Source organism: Gymnoscopelus microlampas, assembly GCF_963454915.1.
Source record: "Gymnoscopelus microlampas genome assembly, chromosome: 20".
NCBI lineage: Eukaryota > Metazoa > Chordata > Actinopteri > Myctophiformes > Myctophidae > Gymnoscopelus > Gymnoscopelus microlampas.
Window position 1 is genome coordinate 37,598,691 of NC_139957.1, and position 22,002 is coordinate 37,620,692.

General features: G+C 41.7%; 1 protein-coding gene and 1 long non-coding RNA gene across 2 annotated transcripts; both read left to right on the forward strand.

Annotated features, from left to right (window-relative positions):
- Positions 1-1,444: 1,444 nt before the first annotated feature.
- On the forward strand, positions 1,445-4,882 carry LOC311036760. The gene is made up of 2 exons (XR_014599891.1): positions 1,445-2,130; positions 2,631-4,882. It is a non-coding gene; the product is annotated as an uncharacterized lncRNA (long non-coding RNA).
- A 9,207-nt stretch (positions 4,883-14,089) lies between these two features.
- On the forward strand, positions 14,090-21,954 carry kbtbd11 (kelch repeat and BTB (POZ) domain containing 11). The gene is made up of 2 exons (XM_084045681.1): positions 14,090-14,539; positions 16,088-21,954. Exon 2 carries the CDS (start codon positions 16,186-16,188, stop codon positions 18,283-18,285), a length of 2,100 nt encoding a protein of 699 aa, XP_083901807.1. The 5' UTR covers positions 14,090-14,539; positions 16,088-16,185; the 3' UTR covers positions 18,286-21,954.
- The last annotated feature ends 48 nt before the right edge of the window (positions 21,955-22,002 follow it).

The following is a 22,002-nucleotide window of genomic DNA, read 5'->3' on the forward strand; positions in this document are numbered from 1 at the left end:
AAGTTAAACAAAGAGTGGATGGGGCTGCAAATCTTCAGATAATGATATCTTGGGTTCTGAACATCTTTTTCCAAAAAAATAAAATAAAAAAAACAAACTCTGGATTTTTTGTTCTGGCACTGAGGGCATTAAGAAAAAACTCGGGATAACTCGGGGCTTGGCACTGAGAGAGTTAACATCTCTGTTTAAATTTCAAGTTTCGAAAATGCTCAAAGATAGCATTGACACATTGTGAGCTTGCAGATCTGCTATTTTCGCCATGAATACAGGTGAGATTGTGCCTTTAGAACAAAAGGCTTGAATACCACTGGTCTAGCCTTCAATGCTTTGTCTAATGGATGGATGGATGGATGGATGGATGGATGGATGGATGGATGGATGGATGGATAGATGGATAGATGGATGGATGGATGGATAGATGGATAGATGGATAGATAGATAGATAGATAGATAGAGCAGTATGAAACACAGTACAGATATAGAAAAATAATTACATCTAGTCTTCGATAATATAATATAAATACTTTTTTTAATCATGAATTCATTTCTATAAGAGTCCTCATGTGTATTTTCAACACACCGCTATGAATAAACCAGTCATCACTTGTCCCTCTTAAGAAGTTAGTTGCCGACCACACGGCGCGGCAAAACTAGTTAACATCATTATCATTTATGTCTAGGGTCTGATGTTGACGGCACCATAAAGATAAGCCACCACATACAGTATTGCAACTCGGTGAGCATGATTGAGCACTTGAGCACTTCATTATTATAATAGAGATACACCTGAATATATAATAGTGCAGCTAGTATTTGTTTTAATTAACTACCCATAAATTCACAACCCTTGCCAGCCAATACATAGACATTGCTCTGATGTGGTTAACATACCGCATTCTTTATGAACACTGCAGATAGCCACCCCCCCCCCCCCCCACACACACACACACACACACACCTTTTCTTGGCCGTCTTTCCAAGCCTTGACCGGGTTTGACTTGTAGCCCATCTCCTGCCCACCCATCTTCTCTGGAGGCGCAAAGAGGATTTAATTAATTTCATAATTTCAATTTCATCATGAAACAAACGAACCAAACGTATGCATTCATAAATGCTCATTCAGGGGTGTGAAAAAGCCATTTGATTTCTTTCTTGCCTTGCAATACAATTTCACCACAAATGCTGATCTTCTTGCAAGTTCAAGGCTTTGTCAATGAGGACATTTGTTTGTGGCAGCACAACTTCAGCATACCCGGGTGCAAACACGGATAAATAGCGTACAATGACCACAGGGGTGGCTTAACTTCAGTCTGTGAAAATTGATCTCATTCACTTGTCACCCGGAACCCAAAGACTTTGGTGGCAGGAGACACCTGTGTCTCTTTGGTGGCAGGAGACACCTGCGTCTCTTTGGTGGCAGGTTACTTCCTCTTCTTTTTCTTCTTGTTCTTCTCTATCACTTGTTTTCCAGCATCCTCCAGCTGCTCCCTAGTCCCCATCTCTTCACTGAGTGCTTTTTCCAGCTGAGCCACAGCTGTCCCCACATATAATTACTGAGGGAACCCAAAGACTTTGGTGTTGTTGGTTTCTCTTCCTTTTTCTCATGCACTTGTCAAATTAAGCCGCAGGCTCCACTCCACTCCACTTCGGTCAATTCCTTTAAGTTTCAGCTTTGCGACCATACTAAAAAATATGGAGGAAAAAAGGCAAATATTTGGGAAATTCTCTGCCGAATTTATGACGCTTTTTAAATTTTATTTGTATGTAAAAATCAGATATCGAAATTTGCTGGATCGGGGTCAAAAGTCCATATAGGTTGGGCCCTGGTGTAAATACTTACGTAAATACACTAAGTGCCATTCACGACGATGACGGTGTGCTGAACGGTAGTAGCCTCGCATTGGCCAGACTCACAACGTGGATTCACTCTCACGTTCATCCCCGGTTATGATGGAGGAGGAACTTGTGAGTGAATCCACGTTATCAGTCTGGCCAATGCCAGGCTAGAACGGTAGATGATGAGTTGATGACAGTTGAATTATATCATGTGGCTAATAAACTGCATCTCATCTAAAGATGAAGTTATATGACAATATTTTCATGATTCCAGGAGCATCTATATTTTTGACTGTATTACATTACATTACATTACATTACAGTCATTTAGCAGACGCTTTTATCCAAAGCGACTTACAATAAGTGTATTCAACATAGGTAGGGAACGAAAACTACTAATCACCAGAAGTTTTAAGTACATTTCCTACAAAAACAAGCAACCAAGAGTATACCTAGCGCTAAGGTAAAAGTGCAATATATCAGCTACCTACTTTCATAAACAGATGAGACAAAAATGGCAAAATCAAATGAGCACGAGCTAAAACAAATAAGTGTATCGACTAAACAAGATCCAATAAAACAATACAAAAATAAAACAAGAGTTCGTACAACTAGTTAACAACAAGTAGGCCAGGCAAAGAGGAAGGATAGTGTTTCCTGAAGAGGTGGGTTTTCAGCCTGCGGCGAAAGATGGGCAGTGACTCAGTGACATCAGTGGGAAGTTCATTCCACCACTGTGGGGCCAGAACAGAAAAAAGTCGTGACCGTGTCGATCGACCAGAAGGACCGTTGAGTGGCGAGGGAGTCAGGGGATTTGTAATGACCTTGAATATACCGTAATGCCTTGATACCGCCCAAGCCCACTGCAGGACCACTGCCTGAAATCAGCCGACATCCATACACTCCCACGGACATGTGTTGTTAACGTCTGCTTAGCCACTGGAACGCTACATACTTCAGTGACCGGAGTCACCCAGGGGTCTATAGTAGGCCCCCTCCTTTTTCCCCTCTACACCAAATCCTCTATAGTTGAAAATAGCCGATCTACAAGCTCACAACACGACGTGTTGTGAGCTTGTAGATCAGCTCATTTCACCGAAGGTTTTCACCCCTGATTAGGAACGCTTATGGGGTTCATGTGGATAATGTTTGGGAGGAATCAATCAATTCACCCAACGTCTTATACTGAACTGACTGCTGGCATTCCAACAGGCTCCCAGTGTGCTTCTAAAGACTTGTATTAACCCTTTAAGACCGAGAACGCATCTGTGTCATTTTAAGATTTCTTTGGCTATTCAAAAATAGCAGATATACAAGCTCATAGTGAGTGCCGCACTACGAGATTGTAGATCTGCTATTTATTTATTTTTAATCGTGAAAATGTGTGCAAAAAACTTCTGTGGGGGTCCCTGGAACAATATTTTGAGATGGGGGTCCGCAGCCAAAATTAATATAATTGTGGGGGTCCTTGACGTGAAAAGGTTTGAGAACCACTGATTATAGCAACATTCTTTTTTTTTAACTCTTAGGATTTAGAAGACATTTGTAGAATCCCCCAGAAGCAAAGATTTGAGTTACAAATGTTTGCTTTGAAGAATTCACTCCACTTTGTTTGCTTTGAAGAATTCAAAGCAAACGAACGATTTTTCAAAAATAGCAGATCTACAAGCTCATAGCGCGGCGAGACATTGTGTGCATGTGCCATCGAACGACAAGGGATCAATATAACCACTTAATCATGACGCCTGACTTTGCTAACAGCAGCCAAATGGACTGTCTGCACCTTAATGGAAAAAAAGCAAAAAGCAATATCCAATTAAGGTGCATGTACTAAAAAAACAAAAAAACACTGAATCGTCCTTTCATTCTCACATGACATTGTTCTATATATAACACGTTAAGTCATGGTGATATAATGGCATTACAGTATTGAATCCAGTGTTGAAAAGATACATGGGAATAGGCGACTAGAAGTTTCCTGTTCCCTGCTTGGAAAGATGAAAGTTTGAATATTTGAGGCCTCAGAACTGTCATAAAAAAACATCATTGAGATCAATTCAATACAATTGGGGCCAGATTATTTTGTCTTATTGGCCAGTTTTTTTTTTTGTTTTTTTTCAATTCTGGGTTTGTTTTCTTTTTTTAATGGGGGGGGGGGGGGTTGTGTTAATATGGATTGAGGTCTGTTGCGTTCATGTGGTACTGAGGATCTCGGAAAGATTAAACATAGTGAATGTCTGTTCAACTTACGCCCGATTTATACTTGGTTGCTTGTCTCTCACTGAAAAAACTATCAAATAATATAAGAAAGGGGCAAAAATAACTAGCAAAAATAACTAGCCGATCTACAAGCTCACAACGAGGCGTTGTGAGCTTGTAGCTATTTTCACAATATTTACCTGTGGAACTGAGTCAAACTAAATGTAATGTCTCAACTCCTACAATTCCAAGTGCTTGTCAGGGTGGGGGGGTCCCCAGTTTAAATATGATTATTTTGGGGGGTCGAGGCCTGAAAATGTTGAGAACCACTGGTCTACATCAGCTTGTGTTTTCATGTTAGTTTTTCTGACACACTTTATATTGTTGTATAGACGCACAATCTGTCCAGGATGTGATATAAAAGGCTTACAAATGTATTTCCAACATCTTTTATCCACCTTGGTAGGCTGTTGCGTGCAATTTCCAGATTGGAAATATCGTTTGTCCGTTATCCGACACCACATGAACGCAGCATGTCATTTCATCTTGCTATGAGAGACCAAAACGTTTGAGAAGGTTTTAAATGTCGACTGAACGTGTTTTTGAAAGGCTGGTTGAGAAACTCCTGGCGGGCCAGGTGGTGGTGGTGGTGATGATGATGATGAAGATGATGAAGAATGAAAGAGGAAGATGATATCACTGGGAGAGATGTCTTTATTTGCCTGAATTTGTGTTGCTCACTCGAGGGTATTTAAAAAGAAAAGTTAAAAGCTTTATACTTGTTCATGTTTTGTATTTACTTCTGTTATGTACATTAACAAATCTATAAACATGGTTTTATCCAGCAGTAATGTGTAGTCTTCTGTTAATTGACACAAATTCTACCAGAAATCGTGATTAGAAATTACCTTATTGTCTCCGCCAGGCCGAAAGGCATGTCGAGAGAGTATTTTTTGCACCCTGTCCGTCCGTCCTTCTGTCTTCCGAACCTCTGCCCCAAATTTCTTCAAAATGTTCACATGGGCCTGTTATAGCGCCACCATGAGGCCGATTTCTGACCTGGCGGAGACCTGTGCTCCGAGGAGCACTTTTTCTAGTTTTAAATCAAACTGTCCAACACTGCACGTGTCAAGTAATCTAATCATAGGACATAGCTTCCACCACAGAGCGTTGCACATTATTTTGTGGTGTTAACACAACTGTGTTTTGTCATATTTCTCATTTTCTTCCCCTTTTTCTCAGCCTCCTACAGTTTTTTAGATATCGACCTGGTATGCCCAGTATGGTTCAGAGATACTATGCTTGTATTGTATGTGTTGAAATGTAGAATTGAAGTGAATGGAAAATGATAAACTTCAAACTTGTGCCATCTCAGAGGGATGTCGGGCGAGTTGGATCAAGTGGATTTTCAAAGGGTTTCTCGACCAATAGTTTGCGATTATGGCAATAGTTTCTGTATGATTGATCATTCCAGTGAATCAGTGATTTTTTGTTGTTGTAACTGTTTGCTGACAACCTACTGTACTTGCCTTACTATCAATAGCTAAAGTTTGGATGAGGGCACGCCATTACTAGATTTAAATGTTTTGACAAAATTGCTAAAAGGATTGCTTCGATTATTCCGTCGTTCCATCCATCCACCACTTTGGTACCAAACAAGATGTCTCAAAAACGACTGGCTGGTCTTGTCATGGCATTTGCTGTTCATGACTTTGAGGAGGTCCCCAGATGACAACGAAGTGACAATATAAGGACTTTTATTACCTTTGTAATGCCTTAAAAAAAACAAAGAAAAGAAAAAGACCATTACTGCATCAAAAGTAATCAGCAAACTATACTATCAAAACATTATCCAAATTGTCAAAAAATATAAGAAAGAAAATAGCCGATCTACAAGCTCACAACGCCTCACAAAGCGAGGCGTTGTGAGTTTATAGATCTGCTATGTTCACAGTATTTATCGGTGGACCGGAAAATGTAATGTCTCAACTCCTTCATTCCATGTGCTTGTCAGGGTGGGGGGTCCCCAGTTCAAATATGATAATTTTGGGGGGTCACGGCCTGAAAAGATTGAGAACCACTGCTCTACTCGACTGCATGGCCATGGTCGGGAGAGAGAATCCAGGCAGTATTCGCTCAGTGGTGGAAAAATTACTCAAATGTTTTACTTATGTAAAAGTATCAATACTGCAATGTAGAAGTACTCGGTTACAAGTAGAAGTCCGGAATTAAAAACGTACTTGAGTAAAAGTACAAACGTATTATCAAAAAGTACCAAAAGTAAAAGTACTAAAATGTTTGAAAATAGCAGATCTACAAGCTCACAACGCGTGAGCATCGCATCGCGTTGTGAGCTTGTAGATCGTCTATTTTCAAATAGTCTATGTATAAAGTAGGGCTAAAGTGGTTAATGTATGTTTTATAGTGTAATAATTGATATTCAAAGTAACTAGTAACTAGTAAAGTTTTCAAATAATTGTAGTGGAGTAAAAGTACAATATTTGCTTCTGAGATGTAGTGGAGAAGAAGTAAAAGTATAGACAATTGGAAATACTCCACTAAAGTAAAAGTACCTCAAAATTGTACTTAAGTACGGTACTTGAGTAAATGTACTTTGTTACATTTAACACCACTGGTGTTAAATGGAGGTGTAGGATAGAGGTGCTATGTCCTCCAGGTGGGGTCCCTCGCTAGCAGGTGGGCCAGATGGCAGTGGCAACACAGAAATGTGTGTATGGGGGGATTCATTGGCATGGCATAGCATAACGAAGAAGAAAGCGGTAAAAATTATTGACTGCTTCAAAAAATAAAAGTTATGTAATAATAATCAGTGGGCAGGTTGCCATGGACTTGCTGAATGCATTCATAAGTGACCCCATGATCTTTCCTGTGGCGCCACCCACACAGCTGCATGCTTTTAAAAGCCACTAGCGGGGCTTTGCTTAAAATGTTGCATAGGTAAAACATTACTGAATGTTATTATTATTAGCCTGCCACGCTGTGTGCTGCCACGTAGGGCAATAGCCACATAGCTATTGAAATACATAATGGTTTTACAACACAAATGCATGACTTCTTACTTCACATGAAAACAAGGCAGGCGCACTGACAGATGCGGTTTGAGCCCGACCCAAGGCATCATCGGAGCGAGTGGCCCGCACCGAGCGGTACGATGGCCGCACTGTCATCTCGGCGCCGTACGAGTTTCATACGCAAATACATATTGATTTGGGGGATCCTTGACGTGAACATGTTTGAGAAATACAATCTGTTTGAGATACAATCTGCGCATGTGCAATGCCACTAATGTAATTCACTATTTAGATCAAGGTCCTCCTAGCCGCTGGAAGACGAAACATTTCTTCAAGAAGATTTTATTGCACTCACATTAATATTGGCTTTTCTTCACATAGCAATACATTTTCAGTTAAACACTTTTTTACCCAAATGTACTGTAGACTTACGTTGACATGGCCTTTGAGCAGCCTTAGATATAGCCAGTGGTTATCAAACTTTTTAATTTCAAGGACCCCCATAACTCTGAGAGTGTACAACCATTAGTACACTCTCAGAGTTACAGACCTGTAGGCCTAAGGGTCCATTTGGAACCCCCGGCCTCAAGGAACCCTGAGTCCCTGGACCCCACTTAGAGAACCACGGATCTACTGCATTAGGATAGGAAGACCGCAGTCATGATCACCCCAGATAAAACCCAACAAGGACAGAGTGATTATCTTTGGATGCAAAGATGTCATGTCGATCGGGCCCCCATAAATTAACCCAGACCTCGTCTCCCTGGGAAAGCCACACCACACTACTGATACTGGCCACTTGGCTGCATTTCTCCGGAAGACTGGTGTCATACATTGAGACGACAACCTCGCCATTCTTGTAGATGCCACACGGAAGGACCCCCAAATTGATATGTATTTCACCGCAGACCCCCATCTGAAAAGGTTTTGTGCCAGGGTCCCCCAGAAGAGAAGAGAATTCAAAATGATTCAAACATTTTCAAGATCTTTCAAATTTTTCATAAATAACAGATGTGACACGCTGTGTGCGTGTACATCTGCTATTTATGAATAGCCAACGTATAAATGAATAAAGTGGTTAGAATGATTTTGATGCTATGTCAACTACTTAACTAGTTTTGCTGGGACCCCCCCCCCTACTCTTGGTGTGCCCCCCCCCCCCTCCACCACCACTTGGCAACCAGGCAGCAACTGCCAGCAGAGCACAACATCCATCACCCACTTATTTTGTTCAGAAAAGGAACATTACTAGATGCATCGGTTCATTTCAGTGACTTGCTTTTATGACTGTGGAAGCACAAAATAGATTCTGGACCCTGACACAACAATAACGAAATGTTAGATTGTGCTTTGTTTTTGTGACAGAACAGTTCTTCTGCATGTTAACCTGGCTCTCTTGCGAACGCCAAAGAGGTGCTAAATATTTCACACCTCTATAAAGCAGGGGTCTTCAATGTTTTTCAGACCAAGGGGACCCCCTAGCTGAGACAGAGATGAAGCAGGGACCCCCACTACGTTGTGTTGCAGATTAAACAAAAATAGACTTCATAGACTTGTTTGACAGCTCTGTCATCAGTGTTGGATTCATGTTAATGTGTATTTTCAGACATTTAACTACCTAAACCGCCAATACTTCACTCTATTTCATTCTGTACTTAGTCTGCTCTTTTTTCCCACTAGCAGATCTACGAGCTCACAACGCGTTGTGAGCTTGTAGATCTGTTATTTTTGGCTAAAGCTCTCCTCAGAATAGGGATGCTGTAGGTTCAAGCGGTTAATGTAAAAACTAATATCCTATCACACAAAGATTTGGCGTGCCCCCCCCCTGTGGTGACTCTGAGGACCCCCTATGGGGTCACAGACCCCCTGTTGAAGACTTGTGCACTGCTCTCTAAATGTAGAGATCTAAAAATGCCATGTCAACATCGGTATCATTCATACTATCGGTGTTAACATTCCACTCTGTCCTCGAAGAGTGGAATGTTCTTCTCCATGTGGAAGCTATTAAGCCCACTTAACTCATTCTAACCGGTAAAGCATCTGTGTCATTTTACATTTTAACTATATATATATATATATATGAGTGTGTGTCACGATTCTTCAAAAATAGCAGATATACAAGCTCATAGCGTGTCACTTTGTGCCACGCCATGAGCTTGTAGATCTGCTATTTTTGAAAAAGCTGAAAATGTTTCAAGTGAACATTTTTAACTCAAACTCACTGCTTCTGGGGGGTCCCTTGGACAACATATTTTGAGAAGGGGGGCCGCGGCCATACACATATAATTCTGGGGGTCCTTGACATGAAAAGGTTTGAGCACCACTGATATAGTAACATTAATACTTCTTTTTTTTTTTTAACTGTTAGGATTTAGAAGACATTTGTAGAATCCCCAGAAGCAAAGATTTGAGTTACAAGAGTTCACTTTAAAAAAAATATATATATATATATATATTCAAATTAAAGATTTGCAAAAACGTTCAAGATTTAAAAAAAATAAATAGTAGATCTACAAGCTCATAGCGCGGCACTCGGTGCCGTGCTATGAGCTTGTATATCTGCTATTTTTGAATAGCCAAAGAAAAAGAAAAAAAATGACAGATGCGTTCCCGGTCTTAATGGGTTAAAATGAACCTTGTTCTACTGCCGCTGCTACCATTCTGACGGTGTGCCACTATCAATACAAGCTGGGACATGGTGCTGCTAGTTGCCCCGGGGCCCGTTGCAACTCCTGCCACGGTTCTAAAAACTCATTTCTCCTCTACTATGAGAGGGGGGTCAGGACATTCTCTCTGTTCCATAACACCCACCTCCACTGTTACACAATCACACCGACTCCAGTACATTATTATTTGTACAAAAATAGACTGAGAAAAGAAAGAAAGGGAAAAAAAGGAAAACTCCCTAACGATCTCAGATTGAAGCTGGTCCACATGGTTCCTGTTAAGGGAATCTTATTGTGTTTTTTTCCCCTGTGCCATAATCGCTGTGTAAACCCCTGGATGTTCCCAGGTTTCTGATCCCAGTTCAGACTTGTATTTATTTATTTACTAATGTAGTTTATAGCTATACAGACCGTCATATTCACTGTACGCGGAGGCGTAGAGTAACTAAGTACATGTACTCAAGTACTGTGCTTAAGTAAAATTCTGAGGTATATTTCACTTTACAATTTTCAATACTTTTACTTCGACTCGACTACATCTCAGACGCAGATATTGTACCTTTTACTCCACTACAGTTATTTGACAGTTTTAGTTACTAGTCACTTTGTAGATTTGTATTATTATCACAAAACATACATTAACCACATCAGCCCTATTTAAACTTTGGGTATTTGAAAATAGCCGATCTACAAGTTCTCCACGTGTCGCAATGCGGAACGTTGTGAGCTTGTAGATTGCGATTTTCAAAAGATTTGTTATACATTTTGAACTCGTGAAATGGGACATTCTGCACAATGAGAACGTTTACTTTTGGTACTTTAAGCATATTTTGATGCCAATACTTTTACCAGACCTTTACTTGTGTTTCTACACTGCAGTACTGATACTTTTACTTAAGTAAAACATTGGAGTACTTGTTCCACCACTGTTATTCACTGTACGCAGTAAAACCTGCTTATCAGTTCCTCTGACATGGCCTTCAGTTCGTGGCATCAGTTTGTCATTAATCACACAAGAGAAAACCCTAGAATAGAATTAGACATCTTTTGTTTCATTTGACCCTGGTATTTCCATGGAAACAATGTGTGTGTGTGGGGGGTATTTTGTTCTTAAAATAACCAACATAATGTTGGCAACATTAAACCTCCCAGCTGAATGCACTCTAATCTCAGTAACATCTATTTTTATATGTGAAGGTCGGTTATGAAGACATGCATCCTCCATGGAGGAGAGGAGAGGTTAAGAACCATCTCAGCTGATACTCACGTGATAAAAGTTGTTGAATTCTGCTCAGTAACAGTAATGAGGTTTCTAATTTTAATGTGTGCCTCTTGTTGTGTCCTTGAAATAGACTAAGCCATCTGGCCATATTAGCCATATTTTATTACCTTTAATTATGATTCATGTTTACTGGCCTATTAGCTACACAACGACTCTTTCTCAGAAGTCAGATTAAATAACCCAATATGTGATATATAATACAACAGTGCCCATACCATGGGTGGGGTTAGCGAAAGGGCCTTTCTGTGTGGAGTTTGCATGTTCTCCTGGTGTCCCCTAGGGTAGGTACCCTCACAAAAACATGCAGTAATCCTGGTCTCTATACTGCCTCAACCGGGGCGCCTGATGGAGGGGAAAGGAACTGGTTGGAATAACGTGTTCCTTCCACACGCTACGTCCAACCGGGGAACTCCCCCCTGTCAGGTGATAAGAGGCGGCCTGCTAACTCCTCATGCATTGACAGAAGCATGAGCTCAGTCCGGGGCTCTTCCCAGGCTGGCAGAGGGAGAGTAGCGCCCAGGATAAAGAAAATCGTGGGATAAAGAAAAGAAAAAAAACTAATATATTTAACAAATATTGCACCGACTTCTGAGAAAGAATAATGTCCCAAATGGACTGGGTCTACAGACAATATTCTCATGTTCATATTCTGAGGAAAAGCAGGGCAATTAACATGTAGCCTACCCTACTGTATGATTGCCTCATAAAATCAGTACAGCCAGAATTGTAGTTAACTAGAAGTTCGGGCCGCTACGCGGCCCGAACGTCTAGCGTGACGCGTCGTTCACTTTGCAGTGCCACCTTACAGGCACCTCACAGTGTGAGAGAGAGTTTTGTGCTCTCCTAAATCCACGGCAGGCTTTGAAAGTACCCACTTCAGAAAGAGGTGACGTGCATCACCTCTCCAATGACCAAAACCCACTATGGAAGCTGTCGAACTGGTGCGATCTGACGGCATCCTAGAATTTATAGGTAGGATGTGATGTCATGCGTGATGTCATGCTGTCGTGAGATTACGTCACACTGGCGTTGTCATCGTGATGTCAGATTACGTCACACCGTCACACTGGCGTCGCATACATACTGACAACCGACATGGCGCAGGATTCAAATTGCATCCTAGAATTTATAGGTAGGATGTGATGTCATGCGTGATGTCATGCTGTCGTGAGATTACGTCACACTGGCGTTGTCATCGTGATGTCAGATTACGTCACACCGTCACACTGGCGTCGCATACATACTGACAACCGACATGGCGCAGGATTCAAATTGTATATATATACTAGAAGTTCGGGCCGCTACGCGGCCCGAACGTCTAGCGTGACGCGTCGTTCACTTTGCAGTGCCACCTTACAGGCACCTCACAGTGTGAGAGAGAGTTTTGTGCTCTCCTAAATCCACGGCAGGCTTTGAAAGTACCCACTTCAGAAAGAGGTGACGTGCATCACCTCTCCAATGACCAAAACCCACTATGGAAGCTGTCGAACTGGTGCGATCTGACGGCATCCTAGAATTTATAGGTAGGATGTGATGTCATGTGATGTCATGCTGTCGTGAGATTACGTCACACTGGCGTTGTCATCGTGATGTCAGATTACGTCACACCGTCACACTGGCGTCGCATACAGACAACCGACATGGCGCAGGATTCAAATTGTATATATAGATAGATAGATACCAATTATAATGGAAACACACATGTGCAAATACATTTGCATTTGTACTTCAAAAACTAACAAAATAAACACATTTGCCTACTTGTGTTTATTTTGTTAGTTTTTGAAGTATCCTTAATCAGTGGTTCTCAACCTTTTCAGGCTGTGACCCCCCAAAATAATCATATTTGAACTGGGGACCCCCCACCCTGACACTTGGAATTGTAGGAGTTGAGGCATTACATTTAGTTTGACTCGGTTCCACAGATAAATATTGTGAAAATAGCAGATCTACAAGCTCACAACGCCTTGCAACGCGAGGCACCGATGTGAGCTTGTAGATCGGCTATTTTCACAATATTTCTTATATTATTTGATAATTTGGCCAATTAGTATAGTTTGTTGATTACTTTTAGGTATTAAAAATGTCTTATGTCACTTCACTGTCATCTGGGGACCCGCCCAAAAAAATTGGCAATGGCTAAATACAAGAACAGATGGAGGGAGAGCTTGTGACATTGCATAGAAAAAGCCTGTAAAGGAATGTCGCATTTCCAGCTACTATGTAGGCTAGATTGTGAGTTTCCTACTGTAATAGATTGTGAATATACTACTGTAATAGATTGTGTGTATCCTACTGCAGTGGTTCTCAACCAGTGGTCTGGGGACCACCAGTGTCCTTCAGGGGGTTCCAGGGGGAACCGCGCTGCGAGCTTGTAGATCTGCTATTTTTGAACATTTTCAAAAAATCTTGAAAGTGTTTGAAGAATGTTGTATCATTTTGCTTTTTTTTAACACAAATCTACTCTTCTGGGGGTCCCTGGCGCAAAACATTTTCAGATGGGGGTCCGTGGCCAAATGTATATCAATTTAGGGGTCCTTGGCATGAAAAAGGTTGAAAACCACTGTCCTACAGTAATAGATGTGTGTAGCCCAGTGGTTCTCAAACTTTTTCATGTCAAGGACCCCCAAAATGATTATGTATTTGGCAGCGGACCCCCATCTCAAAATATTTTGTTCCAGGGACCCCCAGAAGCAAAGATTTGAGTTACAAATGTTCGCTTAAAAAATTATATATATTCAAAGGTTTGTACAAATGTTCAAGATTTTTCAAAAATAGCAGATATGCAAGCTCGCTATGAGCTTGTATATCTGCTATTTTTGAATAGCCAAAGTATAAAATATGCATAAAGGGGTTAAAATGATTGAACCCCCTGGTACCCCCCCCCCCCAGGACCCCTGGGGGTCCCCGGACCTCACTTTGAGAACCAATGTCCTACTGTAATAGATGTGTGTGTATCCTACTGTAGGGTTAAGGGTAACACCGAGAGGAGAGAGAGAGAGAGGGGGTGTGGTTTACATCCCAAACTGCCTCCACTGTGTCTCTAACTGTACACATCAAAACACGAGCAGGACCACAGGATGAGGATCCTCTCTGGACTCTGTGTCTTATGAGAGGAAAACCCGGACTCTGTGTCTTATGAGAGGAAAACCTGGACTCTGTGTCTTATGAGAGGAAAAGAGCGTCGCTGATCATTCATTCTGATGCGTTGTGGAGATCCTTCATATTAAAGGGCTGAAGGCTGCATGGGGCGACCTGTCCTGCTGTGACCGTTTACTATACTGTACGTGCAGGAATTATTCTTCACAACGTGTGGAACCATTTGGATGTTTATTGAGTCACAGAGGAGCGGATCGGATGGCAATATAATCTTTGTATTTTGTGCGAAATGAAGAAAAGGAATGAACGAATGGAATAATTCAAGTGGATTCTCTATTCAAAGCGTTTTAGATAAAGCAGCAGGTCTTGCATAACATAACAAGGCTTTGTGTGGGACGCAGAGGAAGATCATTTATCAGCAAAACGTAAGTAGGCTAGAATATTATAGTAGGTCTATATGCGTGTGTGTGCTTTTTACATATGCTGAGATCATAGCTGCAAGGGACATCCTTCTTTGAATTAGTTTATTTAATTAAATATAGCTACTTCTCTACACTATGATTTTTGGAAATGTAAAAATGCTGCATTGTTTTTTATTATTATTATGGACACTGTGAATAAAGCCATTCCATCAGCCCTTCATATGATACATTAATGCATCCATCAGTAGAGGCATGCAACACCCACTGCACTGGGCTGCTGGCAGTGTTGCCACATTGTGTGAGAGAAGTAAGCCACCAGGTATATAAAAACAAGCCCAAAAGAAGGAACTAAACCTACGGTGTATATACATTTTATTTGATGAAAATAGCCCATCTACAAGCTCACAACGCCAGCTTGTAGATCTACTATTTTCAAAAAAAGAATATAAATAAAATGTGAATATTTGGGAGAACAGATTTCTGAAGCATTTTAACAACACAAATCTGTTATGGGGCTCCCCTGGCACAAAACATTTTCAGATGGACAAATACATATTCATTTGGGGATCCATGACATGAAAATATGTGAGAACCACTGGTTTAAATAAAAATGTATAGATTTGGAAGCAAGCCTAAATAAGCAACTACACTTTATAGAAACAAGCCCAAAAAAACGCAACCCGCAACTACCAATATTTACAAGCAACTTTACAGAAAAAGAAGCCCAAAGTCGCTTATAATAATCGGACATGGCAACACTGGGACACTGCATGCGTCCCTCCTTCGCCACAAATAATGGATAAGCAGGGTGATTATTGCAGTAGTGGGTTGTGCAACAATAACATAGCAAAGAGAAGCCGTTTCTTGTGGTTGCTTCTGTATGTCTTAGAAACATATTTGCAGTTGGACAGGACTAAAATAAAATTGTACCTGTTTTAAAATGTCTGACATTTTAAGTAAAACAGACAAAGTAAAGAAGTATTTCTCTGCCGCAGATTGTGCTGTTCGACCTTCATTCTAAGATAAATGGCGCCTCCCAGAGTTTAAAGCGGTCTTGGCAACTTGTAATTATTTTATTCCCCTTAATTCCCTCTTGCTTTAAAAACTCTAGTGTTACTGTTTAGGGCAGTGGTTCTCTAACCTTTTTTTGTGTCAAGTGCCCCCAAAATTATATGTAATTTGCCGCAGACCCTGATCTGAAAATATGTTCTCCAGAAGAGAATATGTGTGTTTTTAAAAAAATGCAAAGTTATTCAAAAATGTCCAAACATTTTTTAGATTTTTCCAAATTGGTTCAAAAATAGCAGATGTACAAGCTCGCAGCGTGGCACGAAGTGACGTGCTCTGAGCTTGTGGATCTACATTTTGTTAATAGCCAACGTATAAATGGATAAAGTGGTTAAAATGATGGCGATGCTGCATTAACACATTTTGCTGGGGACATCAAACCCCCCCCCCCCCCCCCCCTCTCCCCATTGCGACTGTCAATAACAGGCTCAGAAAATGTCCCCCAAAATAACTATCAAATCCTTTCCTTGTCATCTTTCCTAGGTGAACAAAGCTGGATTTGAAGCTGTGGGGACTGTTTTAACATTCTAGCTCCACCATGACCACTGAGGATTCCCACCATCACCAGTGAACAAAGCAAGATGGATGCTGGCCAGAGGAGGACAGTGGAGGCTGAGGTCATCCTTCATGCCGTGAACCCTGAACTCAGCACCACAGCCGAGGGAGAGGGGAAGCTGTGCCCAGGTCTGCTGAAGAACAATGGGAACACGAACAATGGGAACGCTCCATGCATGGGGGGGTTCCTGCAGCATGACGATGACGATGATGAATTTAGCCTGCCTAAAACCTTTGAGAAGGAATATCTGTTGGATGGTAGTTTGACGGTAAACCACAATTTTGACCATCAGAAGGGCAATGGATTGTACATCTCAAAGACCACTCGCATCTCAAATGACATTTCTGTTCACACCGACACCGCCGTGAACACGCTTAACAACGCCACGGCCCAAAATGGCACGCGAGGTAAAAAAAACGGCATCAGCGAAAACTCAAACCAAGCCAAAGAGGAAGTGGATGGTGGTGGTTTGTCTGGCAGGGCAGACAGATCTGTGAGTGGTCAGTTTGTCACAGGAAACGTCACTTCGTCCTTCGCCGCGCCTGACACTCATTGTGTCCCCGCTGGCCCACGGCCAACCGACGAAGAGCTGGCCCCATCGTTCCCTCACAGCGCCCAGGCAGCTGAGCGGTCTCAATGTGACCCACTGTGCCCGGGCTCGGGGCTGAAACGGTGCGTTGGAAACGGGGACAGCGGGCAGACGGCTGAGAGCGTGCCGTCTCTGAAGGAGCCTGATCTGATCATTGAAGTTAGCGGTCAGAGAATCAGCGCTCACAAGTCTGTGTTGGCGGAGAAGAGCGACTACTTCAAAGCGCGTCTGTCAAGGGACATCCTGAAAGTCAAAGGAGTTAATTTCAAGACTATGTCCATATTGGTGGATTATGTTTACACTTCCCAGATGAATGTGCGTAAGGACAACGTGGTAGACGTCATCACCGGAGCTAAGGTCCTCCAGATACCCTGTGCCGTTCAAGCAGCTATGGACTCCATGTCACAACAAATCACTACAGACAACTGCTACGAGATCCTGACCATCGCCAAGAAGCAGAGACTCAATGAGCTGAAGGAGACGGCTTACCGCTTCATGAGTGACAACTTCCTCCAGATCTTGAAGGACCCCTCCGTGTACGGACGTCTGACCGGATCGGAGAGGGACCTGGTCCTGAAGAAGAGAATGGAGGGGAAGAGGACCCTGATGGTGGCGGAGATCAACGATGTGTTCGACCGCGTCGGAAGCAGGCCGGCGAGCCGCTGCAACAGCCGACCGCAGAGCCCCTTGTCGGTGGTGTCGTTCGAGGATAACCACATGATTTACTACTTCAGCGAAGCGGCCAATGACTGGAGGCCTCTAACCATGATGCCGGAGGACATTAACACTAAAGGATGTGGGATCTGTACCATGTATAACTACCTGTTTGTGGCGGGCGGGATCAAAGGGTACGGAGAGAAGGGGAAGGTATCAGATAAGGTCTTCTGTTACAACCCCATCACCAACAACTGGACGGAGGTCCGACCTCTGACGCAGGCCCGCTCACAGCTCAAGCTGGTATCCATGGACGGGTACCTGTATGCCATCGGAGGGGAATGCTTGTTTACGGTGGAGAAATACGACCCGCGCATGGACCGTTGGACCACGGTGGCAGCCTTGCCCAAGGGGGCGTTCGCAGTGGCCCACGAAGCCACCACATGCAACGGGGAACTCTACGTTTCCGGGGGCTCTCTCTTCTATCGTCTTCTCAAATACGACCCCAAGAGGGACGAGTGGCAGGAGTGTCCGTACAACAACAGTCGGAAGAAATCCACCGACATGGTGGCCTTCAAGAGCTTCATCTACCGCTTCGATGTCAACCGCGAGCAGGGGATCAACGTGTTCAAATACAACACCATAGTGAAGATGTGGCACGACGTCGCGTCACAGAGGCTGGGGAGTCATTTGCCGTTTCGGTGCGCCGTCATTGGGAACTGCATCTACTGTGTGAACAAGACCCAGACGCTTCAGTTCATAGTGCAGGAAGAGAACGCATCGTACTTTGTCGAGGAGCCACTCCCAGCGCCTCTGGAGGCGAAAGGGGTTTTGTTTCCCTTCGTTCTCAGTTTGCCTGAAAAGCCTGACAAAGTGATTTAGAATAACACATCTCATGGCTAAACTGAAATGAGCAGCAGAGCTCGTGTACTCACTTTGATGTCTGCTTTGTGTGTCATTGTGTCCCTTTAACCTGCTCAAAATGGAATGTGTGCATTTGCATGGCAGAATCATGTGTCAAGTCGACAGGGAAAGCCTTAAAGGACAACTGTTTTTTTTTTTGCGTTGAATGAATGCAACAATTTTGCATCTGACTGTAGATAATGATCTGATCAAACAGACAGTACTGTAGGTTATTTTGTGTCTCTTTCCTGTGTCCTGTTGTTTGGTGCACTTTTGTAATTGGAGTTAGTATAGATATTGTTTAGGATGTTTTTCAACTAGTTAGCTGATGGCTTTGGTAACAACATCTAATATGTTAAAATAAATGGTTACAAAACGGAAATTAGAGGATGTTATGCCTCAATAAGAAGGCTTCAAAAAGGTTCTATGCAAATGAAACAAGCAAGGATGTGCAGGTCTATTGAAGGGCTGTGTTACAATAATGCCATAATGTTTCCTTTCAGATTTAGTTTCTGTTTAAAGAGCACAATGTTTCTCTATTGAAGACTGTATCATATTTTGAAAGCAAAGGTTGGAAAGTAAAACATGAGAACAGTTTTTATATATTGTCTGAGACCAAAAAGTTGATGGAACTAAAGATGTACATTTATTTCTAGATTCATGACATTCTATTTTGGCTACAGTGCACAAAGGAGAAACGGTTCCTACGTTTCCAACACTTAGATAAATAACTATTCCAGTTAAACCACACAGCAAACTATATCTTTAGACAGATCTTTAATTGTTTACATATTTTGGTCAGAAACACACCATGATCATATCAAGACTAATGCAGTAGTTCTAATCACAATGAGCTGTTACAGCACTTTCAGGAAAGGTTTAGAATATTCTACAGTTCAGAAGTAATTGCACAATGGCACTTCAGTACGATTATTTAATATTTACCCATGTTCATTTCTAGTTATTACTGTAATATTGACCTGTTATCGGGGCCTTGGGTCAAAGGTCAAATCAGACATCATTTCACTTGCCCTGGGCATTGTATGACCTGTACATGTACATGTCATACATGTTCTGCATCCACTAAACCAGTGGTTTTCAACCTTTTTCATGCCAAGGACCCCTAAATTGATATACATTTGGCCGCGGACTCCAAACTAAAAATAAATTGTGCCAGGGACCCCCAGAAGCAAATTTGAGTTTGAGTTAAAATGTATGTAATGTATTGTAAATATATTAAAAGATTTGCGCACATTTTCAAGATTTAAAAAAAATAGCAGATCTACAAGTTCATAGTGCGGCACTCGGTGCCGCGCTATGAGCTTGTATATCTGCTATTTTTGAATAGCCAAAACTAAGTGGTTAAAATAACTCTGACGCTATGTTAACTAATTTTGCTGGGGACCCCCTGGTACTCCCTCAAGGACCACTGGTGGTCCCCAGACCACCGGTTGAAAACCACTGCGCTAAACTGAAACAGAAGAACACATCAATAAATTATGGTCTAACTTTTACATTTCAAGTACCCCTATAACTGGGAGTGTATTAGCCACTCCCCCTCCCCCCAAGGACCACTGAGGGTCCCTTGACCCTACTTTGAGAACCACTGTTCTACTTTGGATTGCTGTCCAACTCATTAAGCCAGGGGGTTTCAAACTTTTTTCAGTCCACGGATCCTCAAATTGACTTTCATTATGCCATGATGACATTTGAAATAGTGGACTATTTCTAATGTTACTAGGAACTCTGATATGGAAAGAATTTAAATTAAATTAAATTGTCTAAATGTCATTTGTACATGAGAAATAAACATATCGTCTCTGTCGGGTGGAAACCTCATAATTATGTCCAAAACTGTTACTTTTCAGGATTCAAATTCAAAAAGCAAAAGTAGCAGATCTACAAGCTCACAACGAGTCACTTTGAGTTTCCGGGCTTGTAGATCTGCTACTTTTGATGCTTTTGTGTGACGCTGTAGTATGATCAAGTAGGGCGTTAATTTACGAAAAAACACACAAAAAGTTAGAATACGGAGATAGGAGGTTTCTGCCCGACAACAACCCTATAGTGATTATATCAGACCCCACTATGAGCAGCACTGTCCTATACAACATTGGTTCTCAAAGTGGGGTCCGGGGACCCCCAGGGGTACTTGAGGGGGTTCCAGGGGGTCCCCAGCTAAATGATGAATAGTTAGGAACCAAATGGACCCTTATGGGTCTGTAACTCAGAGAGTAACGGGTCCATTTGGTTCCATTTGTACACTCTCTGAGTTGAATTAACATTGATTTTATTATATAAATTGGGGTCCCAGAGATAGAAATGCCATTAATTGGGGGTCCGTAGCCTAATGCATGTCAAACTGGGGGTCCTTGAAATTAAAATGGTTGAGAATCACTGCTAGAGCCATAAAGAAATCTTCTCATATGTGGGTCGTATCTGGCATATTTTTTTCAGATGGGGGTCCGCGGGCTATTAAGTGTCAATTTGGGGGTCCTTGACATGAAAACGTTTGAGAACCACTGCTATACAAGAAACCTCTAACAACAGTGTTTTCTATTTTATAGTGTAACACATCAGTAGGAGTTCTACTAAAGCTACAGAATGTAAGTTGATGCTGGTCTATCTAGACAACAAAATGTTTGTGAAAGTCTCAGAGCCACTGTGACCATTAAGACACTTTGGATGTGGTTTGTCATGTCGGTATTTTTGTGAAAGCTTTTTTTTTCTAGGCTGACTTTGGACCTGCTGCTGTCGTGATGGATGCCCGGTACCGTGATGCAACGCTAGTCGGATGCTTTCTTTTCTGAAAAAGGCACATGTATAAAAGCCTCAGTTATACTTAGTCGTGTGCTGCTGGTGTCATGCTCAGTAAATGGCAGATCTACAAACAGCGGTGGAAAAAGTACTGACATTTTTTACTTGAGTAAAAGTATCAATACCACAATGTAGAAGTACTCTGTTACAGGTAAAAGGCCTGTGTTCAAAATGTTACTTGAGTCGAAGTACAAAAAGTATTGGCATCAAAATATACTAAAGTACCAAAAGTAAAAGTACTACAAATTTTAGTACTCTGCTATTTTCAAACATTTAATGTTTGAAAATAGCAGATCTACAAGCTCACAACGCGTCGCGATGCGACGCGTTATGAGCTAGTAGATCGACTATTTTCAAATAGCCTAGGTATAAAATAGGGCAATAAGTTGTTCATGTGTGTTTTATAAAAAAATAATTTACATCTGCAAAGTAACTAGTAACTAAAGTTTTCAAATAATTGTAGTGGAGTAAAAGTAAAATATTTTCCTCTGAGATGTAGTGGATTAGAAGTAAAAGTATTGAAAATGGGAAATACCCCAGTAAAGTAAAAATGTCTCAAAAGTGTCCTTAAGTACAGTACTTGAGTAAATGTACTTAGTTACTTTACACCACTGTCTGTATCTACAAGCTTGTATATCTGCTATTTACGGCATGCAACAAAGTATAAATCAGGCTTAAGCAGGCTGTGTGCCTAACAAACATGCTTATACAAGCCTGAGTTACACTTAGTTGCTAAAGGTTGCTTCTAAGCATAAATGAAGCATAAACAGTTGGATGATGTATCGGTCGAAACTAAGAAATTCAAATAAAAATATTTTGTGTTTGAAAGATTATCTGGTCTTGTCTATCGGTGAACGAGAAGGCCTTCATGTTTTAGAA

Excerpts from the sequence above, each read along its gene's own strand:
- kbtbd11 (XM_084045681.1), top strand. The coding sequence starts at position 16,186 with ATGGATGCTGGCCAGAGGAGGACAGTGGAGGCTGAGGTCATCCTTCAT.